The sequence below is a fragment of the Haemorhous mexicanus genome, chromosome 2 (genome assembly GCF_027477595.1).
Source record: "Haemorhous mexicanus isolate bHaeMex1 chromosome 2, bHaeMex1.pri, whole genome shotgun sequence".
Taxonomy (NCBI): Eukaryota; Metazoa; Chordata; class Aves; order Passeriformes; family Fringillidae; genus Haemorhous; species Haemorhous mexicanus.
In genome coordinates this window covers 31259577-31272159 of record NC_082342.1, presented here as the reverse complement: position 1 = coordinate 31272159, position 12583 = coordinate 31259577, and the positions used below count along the sequence as shown (strand labels likewise).

The window sequence follows — 12583 nt, the reverse complement described above, 5'->3', positions numbered from 1 at the left end:
AGCAGCAGGATAAATGTCTCAGGTAGCCACTCCCTTGGGCTTCCAGGATGCTTTATTCCACTATTTGGGGCAGCCACCTGAAGCAAAAGACAGCACAGATGCCAACCCAGGGGTGCTCAGGTAGGGACAGGAGCGGGGAATAAGCTTCCTGTAAGCAGGAATGGCTTGTCATGGGGATTGAAGTAAGGGAGGGTGGTAGCAAGACACAGGGAGGAAGTTCAACAAAGGAGGAATTTGGCACTTAGAAATCTGACTGTTGGGAGCAAGGCTCTTGGAGAGATGAAAAGATCCCACTGTCTTCCTGTGAAGGCAAAAATGGCAAAGAAAGCTCTGGCAGTGGGAGCTTGCACTTGGGAAACAAGTCACTGGACTGTGGAAGAAAAAGTGTCCTTTATTCTCTCTGGCAGCATCTGTGGATATTTTAGGGCCTCTGTTAAACATGTGGAAAGATGTCCCAGTTTTCTGGAATGTGTTTTAATACCCCATCCCTTTGACATGAGAAGTGTCTCCCCCTGTGGAATAGTGGCTTTGCTGCTGCTGTTCTCCCTCTTCCTTTCCTGCTCTAATTCCCTGTGCCTGGATTGCTCTTCCTGTTCCTACCTCAGTGACAGAGCAGCCATGGCTGCACCCATTGCTTGGCACTCACTGAGCATTAGGATGAAATATCATTAGCCTAGAAAAACTGTGGGTGTTACTGTGTTAAACACGTTTTTGCTTTTCTAAGGGTGGGCAGAGAGCAGAATAAATAAAGTAAGAGTGTGCCTGCAGGGCAGGGAAGAGGAGCAATGTCCATGGAAGGGGATGGAGAAGAAAAAAGCACAGAGATCTAAGTGCAGTGTCCCAGAGGCCTGGCAGGACCAGCTGATGCTCTGCCAGGGCCTAAAGCAGCTGCACCCAAAGCAGTTGTGACCCTTCCTTCTCTCCCCAGACCTCTTTTCAAGAGAGGTCCTGTGTTCCTTCAGGATGTTTGATAATCACTGTCACCATGGCAGAAAAGGTGAAAAGGCACATCTGAAGGCAGGGAGGCATTAAGTAATCTCCTTGCAGGCAGATGGATACCAAAGGCCATACCCTTGTGGGGATCTGGGTCCCCAGAATATGACTGACAGCTCTGGTCACTCTGCTATTCTACTACTTCAGACCTTACACAGTTAACCAAAGATGTTACTGAAGCACACAGTAATGTTTGCACTGGGACTACCTAATGTCTAGGGTGCTGGATAATTAAACTCAGCACAGACTTCAAGCACTCAGCACCCCTGGAAATGTGATTTATCTACATTAGTATTGAGTCAGGTGAAATGTTTCTGTTCACACCTCCAAAACAAGACAGAATTTCCCATCTTTTAGAGTTGTTTTCAGCAGGTGAGAAGAGAAGCATGTTTGAGAAACAAACACTGGATCAGATTTGTTTGTTCAGACAAGATCTGTGTTTTTGCCCACAAGTCAAGTTACACATTGTGCAGAAGCTCATGTGGCCATCAGAGAAGCACAGGGGCAGCACACGTGTACCCATCAGCCTAGGTTAGCCTTTGTTCCCAGCTGAAACGTGGTAAGAGCAGGATTTTTTTCAGTGCTCTTTATTTTTCCTCAGTGGTCACAAATACATTGACTCTGCAGTGACACCCCTCTGTGATCAAGGCCTTCCTGCAATATTTTTTTCCCTTTCATTTTCTTGAAGTTGTTCTGCTGGACACCCACAGAATTTACTGCAAAATGAGGGTGTATAAAGAAGAATTCACCTGACCAAATCTGTCCCTTCTCTCCCTCCACACACTGTCCTGCCTAAAACCGTATTGCACTTACATTGTACTTTTGATCTCATGATGCTTACAGCGCTCAAAGTTTGGCTGTCAGGTGAACATGAAATGCACAACACCCTTGAAAAAGTGAACAAGATTTGTTGCAGCTTTTGCCATCAGGTGGCTTCTGCCTGCTGCCTGTTTGGTGAGGCTGGCAAACTCTGAGTGAACAGGGTGTAGCTGAGTGGTGCACATTTGTAAAGTGTAATCCTACTTCTAGGACAAGCTGTGTTTTACAAAAGCCTTGGAGGTGGCGTGGAGGGAAAGAAGGGCTGAAATGTTCACACCATGGATTGTGTGGAGTCTTGCTAAAATCGGTCCTTGTGCTGCAGAGATGTACAAGTGGGTGTGGGCTATGCAATACAGTTACCCTCATCAGCCTGTACTCAGCAAACAAATGAACATTCCACTTTTATTTATTCTGAGGTTGGGGGTGAGGGGTTTCAGTGGGCTCTTACACAAAGGATTCATTTAAATGCTTTGTAGTTTGCTGCTGCTGCTGCTCTCCCAGCTCTCCTGTGGCTCAAGGCCCGACTTGCTTAGCTGGGTTTCAGCTCCTCTCCGGGCTCAGGCAGTGCTGCTTTGCAAGCACAGCCTTCTCTGGGGGATCACGGAGGCGATCCACTCTCCAGTGCCCTGCTTGGCCTCTTCCCACGTGTAGCGGGGCACGTAGCCAAAATCCTGCTGTGCCTTTCTGTAGGAGAAGGTGAAGGGGGTGTTGAGCAGCGTGACCAGGTGGCGGTTGGTGGAGGGCACGTATCGGACGAAGGGGCGCAGCAGGAAGCTGAGCACCTCCAGCAGCAGCGAGAAGTAGTAGAGCACTGTCAGGGGCATGGGGAGCCGGGGCTCGATGCCGAACCCCAGCTCCTTGGTCAGCTCGTAATTCAGGTCAGCGTAGCTCATGTGAGGGGTGTCATCTGAGATGTAGTAGAACTTGCCCCTGACGTGCTTGGCTCTCTGCGGGGCTCGCAGGGCTTTGGCCGCCTGCACGTGCGCCCAGGCGATGTTGCCCACGTACACGGGGTTCACCAGAGCCTCCTTCCTGGAGAAGCGCAGGTAGATGTTCTTGTTCAGCAGGCACTTATCCAGATGGCCCTGGAGAAACGGGCAGCCTTCCCCAAAAATGTACATGGATCTCAGGGCACAGGTCATCAGCGTGCCACCATCCTTCAGCACCTGGCCGTCTGCTTTCAGCACAGACTCCTCTGCCAGTCTCTTGCTTTGGGCATAAGGAAATTTGGATGTGCTCTCATAAGCTGTGTCTTCGTCCCCGTTGAAGATGGGGTCCCCTCTGCAGTTTGGGCCCGTCACTTCTATGGTGCTGGTGTAAATGAAGTGCTGGACGTTGCAGCGGACACACGCCTCCAGCAGCAGCTGAGTGCCTTCAGAAAACAAACATGAAAGGCAGTCTAGGTCAGGGCCTCCTAACCAGGAAAAAGTGGGGGTTTCAGATCAGAAACAGCATCTCTGGCCTGAGCTTAGCCAGATCTCCTTCCCTGCAGCTGGAAGAATCCTGTCCTGAACAGGGCAGTATATTCAGTGACACTAAACCTGCTCTGAATCTGTATTTACGTGGTATCAGTGCACCTTCCAGAGTTAAACAAGGGTGAATTTTGATCCTAATTGCATGTTGTGGGGAGTTTTTTATGACAAGAATAAAATTTTTGCCTTTCTTTAACTTAGCATGGAGACTGAGCACGGATTCAGGGACTTGTGCCAACTTGAGTGGGCTTAAGGCAGAGAACCTTCAGAAGCTGCCCCTCCCCTTAGGTGTCATCCATGCCCTGTGGTGAAGCCCATGTTTTTCAGGTTTGAGGATGCTCTTGGGTGGTTTGCTAAGAAAGGACAGAATTATTACGGGACCTGAAGATCTGCTCCAAAATCAGTGCACTCACACCCAGTGCAAATTTATACAGTATTTGACTGAGTAAAGAGAAGGGCTTGGAGAGAAACATGGTGAAGCAAGGCATGATAACATGTAGTCAAAGATCATGAAGTGCAATGAGCAAAGAGAGGTTTGTGTGTGTAAGCCTCCTCTTCTGGCAATCTGGCTTTTCCTTGCAGTAGTACAGGATTTCTTACATTTTAAATCCTTTAATGCTTTCATTGGGGGCAGCAGAGGTCAGCTGTTCAAAGTCTTTTAAATAGCCAAGAAGGTTAAACAAGGAAAGCACTCTGAAGGGGGAAATAAATACTTTAATAAGTTGTGTTGTTATACTTGCAATTAGAATAATCTCTTTCTACCCAGCTTTGAGGCAGAAATTGCCTTACTTATTGTAATGAGAGAAATGAAATGTAAAAAGGCCAGCGAATTAGGAAGAGAAGACACAGCTCAAAGACATTTGGAAACATTTTTGGCAAAGGAACATTAAATTAAAATGACTGGTATGGTACCAGAAGGGTGTAGGCTAAAATCCAGGGGATACAATCAAGCACAGGCAGTGAGGCACATTAAAGATCTTCCAAGTCTGCTCAGTCTGTTACAGCAACAACTGAAGGCAGCACAGTGCAGACCAGGCTAGTGTGACTGAAACAAATATAATGAATTAAAGAGGTTCAGAAGAGCCAGGAATATTGGCAGCAAAATATGGACTTGTTAATGAGTGAAAAATAGGAAGAATTATTGAACTGAATATTGTTAGGGCACCAAAATTCCTCTTTTCAAGCTTGAACAAGAAAAAGAAAGACATTGAAACAAATGGAAAACAAATCTGAATGAGGCTTTCAGAAACATTAAGGAAGTGAACTGAAAAAAAGTTACACAGGCAGGAATAAATTAATGTGAAAACTGAGTTCAGCCTGTTTAGATGACATAAAAGCCAGGGTCATCTGGAAAAAAAATTTATTTATTTTATTATTTTAAAAATAATAGCTTTATTCCTGCTGTCACTACTGTATGAAAAATGAGGGAAAGTAATCAAATGCAGAAGGTCTTGATGAAATCAAATGAGATAGCAAGTTTTAGAAAAAGGCAATCATAAAATTATCTTGACAGTTGGTATCTGTTCAAGATGAATTTCACCCAAATAAAATGTGGTTTATTTGTAAATCAAAACTATATGTAAAAGTTTAAAGATTCTACAGTAATGGGAATCTGAGTATCTTCCATATAGCATGTAATAAGTAAATTATTACTGTATTACATGCTTTATTCAGTGAGAGGGTCCCCTTGGTTTGTTTGCCCTTCTGGTTAAGGATCTGGTTCACAGAAGGTATTTTGCTTTGTTTATAGTTAATTATTTTCTCAATTCCCTTCCTTTGAAAAATTTGATTCCCTTCCTTCCTAAAAAAGATATTTTTGCTCTGAGATATTGTATGGCAATGGAGGAAAGCCCTGCACCAAGGCAAGTTGAAGTTTCTCCCTTCTGTCCTGGTTCGTGAACATCCACATCTGATTCTTGAAACATTGATATTACATGAGTTTTATTTTCTAGGAGAAACAAAACTTTCATCCTGCAAGCCCATGAAATATATAGCAGTGTCCTGGCTGATCAGAAAACCAGAACAGCATCAGAATGGAAATGGAAGAAAACAGGGAAGAGGGGACAGCAGTATTCACTCACTGACCTTGTGGCCACTGGGCTCTGGGAGCAGGACTGGGGATGGTATTTCCTTCTAGCAAATGTTATCAGCTAATCCTCCCTGGCCCAGGGGGCTTTTTTTTATTCCCCATGGTAAAATGTGTTTAAGCAGCACATTCTGCTGTGAAAAAACAGATTGTAGCAGGAGTACAGTCATCAAGACAGAGCTTTAGAAATCCTCTCTCTGAACTACCAACCAGGTATATTTTTAGATTACTCAATGCACAGGTTTCCAGGAACTTGCCTTTCTACTCTTCCCTCCTGACAGGGGCCTAAGAGGCTGCCCAGTGGGCTCTATGCTTTGATCACTGATAATTTGTGGCTTTGATTGAGCCAAAATGAAAGGGTCTGGAAGCTAATGATACAGGGAATGAGCCACACTAAAATAACTGAAATGCCATCCCACTGTTTTTAAGGTACATGTAAGAAACACCTCAACTGCCAAGAATTCTCTCTTCCTCTGAACACTGGTGAGCAGCCAATATCTGTGAAAGCGATGCCTGTACAGGTATGTTCCTCATTTTTCTGTGAAGAAGCCCTGTGGCTGTGGCAGAGAGGAACAGAGAACTGGGAAAGCTGTTTGTGTAAAGAAGAACATCTTCCCCAAATCTGCCCCAGGCAGTTGAAGCAAGGCAGTCAGGGAGGCCAGTGTGCATGCAGGTTTGGCAGTGCCAGTCCTCAGAGTGGCACTGAGGGTTTTGGCATCACAGACAGGGGCTGAAGTTGTTCTTTTAGGAAATACATTTAAACTTCCTGGTAGGTGATGCTACATGGGCCATTCCTAAGTCTAAACTTTCTCCCTTCACCTGATATTTCCTGAAGAATGGGGGTTCCTTAGTGGAAGGGAAAATCCCATCCCTGAGCCACTGAAACCCCTCCCTCCCAAAGCTCTGAGTTTGTTGGGGAATTTTAAATTATAAGCTCAAGGTGGGAGAGCACTTGCTCCTCTCAACTGCCTTCTTGCACACACAGACTTAAAGGCAAAGGAAGGAAAAGGAGAAAAAGAAGAAGAGAAAGAATAGCAAGGAGAGAGCTGCAGGCTCTGGGATGTCATCAATGCAACATTTCTGTAACTGCAGCCAAAGTCGGCAGTATTTGTAAACTTTGAAAAATGCACACAGTCAGGGATGCCATGTGGGGTGAGAGTAAGGACCAATTTCTGAGGTGAGCATTGGGGTTTCAGAGGTAAATTGCTTTCAGAAAGTTCCCCTGAGCATGGGTTTATGACTATCACCACTGAAGGCAGGGCCTGTGCAGACCTCAGCATGGGCATACAGAAGTGTTGCCAAGAAGGAGAGATCCTGCCCTGCCCTGAAGTGGAAGAGACTGGGTGTGGAGAGGCCCAGAAATTCTTGGGGTTGCACAGACATGGGATTTGCACCCCAGGGTATGCCTGTGCAAGACGCAGGACAAGCCAGGTGACCTGGCCCAAAACAACCACGGCTCAGGTGCTCCCCCCCGAGCAGTGGCGAGGACACAGATGTGGCTTTGAGGAAGGTGCTTCCCCTGCTCACCTGTCACATTGACTTCCCAGAGCAGCTTCTTGTCGATGAGGCCCAGGGTGTCAATGAGGGAAGCCGTGTGGATGACGAGGGAGACCCCCTGGCAGGCACGGTGCAGGAATGTCACATCTCGGATGTCCCCTTCCAGGATTTTCACCTCAGTCTTCCCCTTGAACTCTGCAGGGGCAGAGAAAACATAGCACAAGATCTTACAGGCCCCCTAAGGAGAGCACTGGAAGGCTGGTGAAGAGCTGACCCTGCCTGGCAGGTGCTGACTGCCCAGGAACTGCAGGGATATTTTAAGGCTGTGAAACAGAAGGCATTTTCCCTGGACTCTACTGTCAGTGCTAACTACAGTGCTACAGAGACTTATTTTGCATCACCCGCCATAGATCTGGCACCAATACTCAACGTGTTTCTTTCCATTTTATTTTTTAGAGGGAGATCTTTTCCACTGCTAGCAAGCTTCCTTGAGTTGTGGCTGTGTTGAAGTTCCCAGAGGAGCAGCTTTAGCTGTGCATGTCCTGGTGGCTGGCTGGCTATAGGTGTGTTAACCCAAGAGCACTGAGCAGGCACTGCATGTTCCTGTCTTCAAGCTGATGAATGATCTCTCTCCACCCAGAGCATGTGAGCACAGAGATGTGTTCATACCTACTCTGTGCCCCTTTACCTTGCCTGTATTTGCAGCTCTTCTAATAAATCACATACAATTCTGACAGCTTTTTCTTGAGCATTGGCCAGGACTTACAGTGCCTCTTCCAGCTCTGGCTCCATTTCAGTGTCTGTGCTGTGGGTAATTTTTAGCCTGCACGTCTTTCTGCTTCATACCTGAACTCTCAAGAGTGCTCTCCTGAGCTACCTCAGCCTGGTTTGCTTAAATCCTGCTTTCTAAGCCCTCCACAGCAGCTGCAGTGTGTGGCCCCAGAGGAGCTCTAGGTCTCAGAGCCATCCTGTGCTGGGTAGAAGGATTCTTTCTGCAGCCCAGAGCTGCACAAACATGAGCCAGCACCTGACAATCACTTGGAAAAATGCACAGTCCAAGGCAATGCTGCTGTGCAGGGACCTCAGCTGGCCTGGCTGCAGCAGTGCTGCGGGACAGGAGGGGACTTCCTCAGCACGAGCCACAGCCTGTGAGGAGCTGGTGCCATCAGCAAGTCCTCTGGGAGCCTCTGCTGTGGCTGCACTAGATGGCTCCCCTGGCACAGCTGCTGGGCAGGGTCTCTGCAGCACGGGCTTCTGTCTTCTTCCAGGGTAATCAAATGCCCCTTTTAGATAAGAGGAGAACCTGATTAATTTGTACAGCTTTTAGCTTCAGCCATGACTGAAATCTCATGTATCCTAGAGCTTTGTCACCAGCTCCAAAGCAGGCACTATTTCATCCCATGTCTGTAATAGGAAACACTGCAAGAGACAGCTGTTAGATCTGGAACTGAGTGGGAATAGATCTTAAAATTATTTTATCTCATTTTCTCTATAGCACACTACGAATGTAATCCTGTGTCATTTTAACAATTATTCTGATGCAACAGGCTTAAGGGGCTTTTTTCCCCCACCACAAACAGTTGGTCTGAGATTTAAGATTTGTGAAACATTTGCTGAACTGTTACTAAATCTAGAGTTGCTGCCCTCCCAGCACAGTCACTGCCACATGCTGTCTTCTGCTCCTTTACTTTACAGACTTCCATCTCCAGAAGCTTCACTCTGATCTCTGCTTGCATGGATGCAAAGGTGCCAGACTAGGGCTGGGCTTTTTTTAAGCACCTGGTAGTTAGATTTGCTCTAATAAATATTAGTGTCTGTATTACCCTAAGGTTGATGTTCTCCATGAACGAGGCTTTATGGGGTTGTAATAATCCCAAAAACAGACAGAAATAGTTTTCACAACATTAATTCTGACATGTGACCTCTTTAAAGTTATCACAGTGCCCAGGAAGGGGTTAGGAAAAAGGAAGTTTCACACGTGCAAATCAAAGGTTTCAGGAAAAGTACAGAAGAAGCCTGTCCCTTTTAAAGCCAGTCCCAAGAAATCTGCTGTCTGCATGCTTTGTGCCTTGTTTGGGCTTGCAGTTTGTGTGTGTGTGATGTGAGTCAGGAAATCTGCTCCTCTATATCGTTTTAGCCAGCAGAAGTTGCCATGGTAGGTACAATTTGGGCCTTGCTCCCTTTAGCAGCATCAGCTGCCTGTCAGGAATCAGAAGATTGATCTTGTTTTGCTCCGGGTGAAGAGAAAACTACAGGTGAGCTTGGAAGAAAAGAGAGTTAAGGAATGACTGGCAGTGGTTTCAGTCTGAGATGGCCAGCACAGAGAACTGCTCTTGATTTCCATCTAGACAAACCATTGCCCAGGCAGCAAAAGAACACATGTGGGTAGGTCAGAGGGGGAGGAACAGCATAAATTCAAGTCAGCTCTCCATTTTGGCATAAAGTGATTATGACAAAGTATCTACTCATTGGGAAAACTTGTTCTTCTTCACCAGTGGTTTCTGTGTCCTCTGAGTTGTAAGTAATCTCCCTGCTTGCTGTGGGTAGTTTTTGCTTGAAAATGCAATGATTTCTCAATAAAATTCAGTGTCCTGTTGTGAGCAGTTTTTGACTCAGCAGTACAGACTATTTACCCTAAACTTGAGCAAAACACAGGAGTTTTGATTTCTCCAGAAGTGCCAATGCAATAGTGAACAGCAAAAGAAGGATTGTGTAAGTGGGAGCACAGGAAAGGCAGAAAGATAAATAATCTGCCATGGGAGGTGGGAGGTAAGAAACCCAGGCACCAAAGTACCCTGTTCAACTTCATATCCATTCTCAGCCGCACAATGGAACCGGGTGGACTCCGACTCACTGCCCTGGACACTGACTGGATCATCCCAGACTCCCTGGGGCTGTGGAAGACCACAAATGCCACTGTCTTACACAGACTGAGTGGGACGGTCAAGCTCTCAGCAGGAAGGTTGTTTGGACAAAAGAGGAGTGCCCCTGGGTGCCTTCTGGCACAAAGACCTGTGACTTGCACAGGCTGTTCTGTCTCACTGCCCACAGCCCTGACTCTGCACAGATATTGCCAGTGCAACGTGCTCAAGAGATTGGTGAGGGAAAAAACCCACTCAGCTCTGCTCCTGGCTGTTCCAGAAATCCAGATAACATCGGCTAGCAAGTAAAAGTCCCTGTAGTAAAAATAATGCAGGTCAGAAGACTCCAGCCCCACCCACAGGTTTTGCAGCAGCCCAGCCCTTGGAATAGGAGTCACTGAGTCAGAGAAGGGCTTGAAAGGGAACAGCAGGGAAATATTTCGGGTAGTCCTGAGCACAGGGACTAGCAGGGCACTAGAAGAGATGTCGCCACAAGGGCTGATGCAGACAGAGGAGCTGCCTGTCAAAATGTAGGGGTTCAAATCTGGACTGTCAGCCTATGGCCCCTATAACCTGTTTATAAGGAAGAAAAGGCTTTGGCAACTGATTTTTCTCTACCTCCTGTGCTGCTCAGATAGGCAGAAGGAATGTTAAAAGAATAGGAGAGGGGGAGTGTGGGCCATGCTCCATGGAGGAAGAAGGGAGGATAAGGAAAGAGGGCATAGAGCTTGCCTATTAACAAAAAACCAAAACATCAAAACGTTTGCTGCAGCCCAGCCAAGCCTGCTCACACAAACAATGGTTTTCACTCCCCAGGATGCTCCATTATCCCCACAAAGCTCTTCTGGCCCAAAGCAGTGTAGATGGCTCTGCACTGCTGCATCAGTGCTAAACCACACACACTCCTGCTGCTTCAGCCTCTACTGTAGCTGCAGGTTTTGGGTTTGTTTCTGAGGAAACTCTCTGGAAACCAGAGCAGGACAGGTTGCTGCAAGGCTCAGGGGCATTTAGAAATACTGAAATGCTGAGTCAGATTTAATGGAGAAGAAGTTTGAGTGACGTAAAACCATGATAAAGGCTTGTGCAATTTGTACCAGGTATACTGTGCACTGTTGCTGTCCCTTGATGACACTTCATGCTCTATAGAGTGATTGAGGCACTTCAGCAAACCATACAGAGATATTCCTTAAGGGTTTCCATATAGTTTCCTGCATTGAGGAAGAGGAGTCTTGCAGTGAAGATGTGATGGAGGAAGTTACTGTTAAGTAAACATAATGGAGGGACTTATGAACCTGACTGAATTTAGGCTCCTTAGATGCCTTTTTATAGATGTGTTCAGTGCATCTTGATAAATAGGGCATTCAAAATAAAACACTCTGAGCTGCTTTCCCTGCCACAGACTGTTTCTGACACTGGGCACATCATTCCCTTGTGTTGTCTCCAATCCATTCAAGAAGCCTGCCTTGCCCTTTGCAAATGTGTTCTGTCTCTTCTGTTTAGCATTTGCTTAAACAGGAAACTGCAATAATGTTATTAACAGAAGCAGTTTTAAAAATACCTCCCCACAGGTCTCAGCCAGAAGATCACTATTAATCGAATTAATCACAGGTTGAAGAAAACCATTGGAATTTGCACCCGCCAATTTTTCACTGCCTTCTCTGTCTGGCCCACCAGAGCCCAGCACAGCATGCTTGGACACCTCTGCCCTCCCACCCAGTATAGCAGTGCTTGAATTTTCCCTTTCCCCATGAAGAAGTCTGAGATTTTTGCACTAATTTTGCTCTGTGGGTTTTGCTGTAAGAGAAGTCAGGTTGAAGACAGCCTGTTTACTGCAAGGACAGTATACAGAATCCTCAGGGCCTGACAGAAAACCCTCTTGTTTTCACATTTTACATCTGATTCCTGTGCTGGAGGGGGAGGGAGGGATAAAGCAAGGGTTCCTTGAGATAAAACCTCTATCTGCAAAGCTGGTTCAGATGAGAGGTAAAGGTTTCCCAGCTACCCCCGTGGGACTGCAGCACAGTCCCAGGAAAAGGCACTTACTGTCAAACCTGCCGAGCGCCTCCGCGCTGAAGGCTTTGTCCAGCAGCCGCATCTCAGCCAGAGCCTCCTCTTCTTCCAGCAGCAAGCACACAATCCTCTGGCCAAGAAACCCTCCTGCCCCTGTCACCAGGCAGCTCACCCCAGCCAGGGACATTGCTCTGCGTTGCTCCTCGCTGGTGGATTTGCTGTCTCTTGAGCTTGGTTCTCCTCCTGCCTGAGGGAAGGAACATATGACACAACCTCTGGAAACACTGCAAATCAAAGGGTGTTACCAGAAGGAGAGACTACTGAAAAACAAACTTTAATCCCTACATTAAACAAATTTTTAAGCGTGCCTTACTTTTGCTAGCTATTCCTATTCAGAAGCAGTCTATGTATTTTTTCCATGCAAAGAAAACATTCTAACAAATTATTACAAACCACCAATTCAATTAACAAATCTGAAAATGCTCAAAATCGACTTCAATGCCAAACAAACCCCACTGCCTTGAGTCTTGGTTCCACCTCCCTAGCACTCAGAAGACCGTGGGGGAGATTTGCCTGTATTTATATCCTGCTGGGCACCACCTCCACCTCGGTCATTTTGCTCCCCTCCCTCTTGAGTGCCTCCTTTGCTGCAAAAGAATGTGATGCTTCCACACCACTCCCCCCAAAGAGTAAGGCTCTGGATACAGTGAGGTCTGAGCCTAGATGTGGTCCTGCATCCCTAAATCCCCAGAAAATAAACCCCCATGTTGATAATTCTCTTCAGCTGCACTTGCTTGTGTAATACAGCGCCGATATTGTGCCAATATTGAAGGTAGGGATCATTT

The 12583-nt window shown here is 46.5% G+C and overlaps 1 protein-coding gene across 1 annotated transcript; it reads right to left on the bottom strand.

Annotated features, from left to right (window-relative positions):
* Positions 1–2188: 2188 nt before the first annotated feature.
* Positions 2189–12298, bottom strand: LOC132323192 (3 beta-hydroxysteroid dehydrogenase/Delta 5-->4-isomerase-like). The gene is made up of 4 exons (XM_059838139.1): positions 12112–12298; positions 11772–11985; positions 6898–7062; positions 2189–3184 (listed from the first exon to the last, which is right to left on the bottom strand). The coding sequence occupies exons 2-4, from the start codon at positions 11923–11925 to the stop codon at positions 2370–2372; spliced, it is 1134 nt and encodes a 377-aa protein (XP_059694122.1). The 5' UTR covers positions 11926–11985; positions 12112–12298; the 3' UTR covers positions 2189–2369.
* Between the last annotated feature and the right edge of the window lie 285 nt (positions 12299–12583).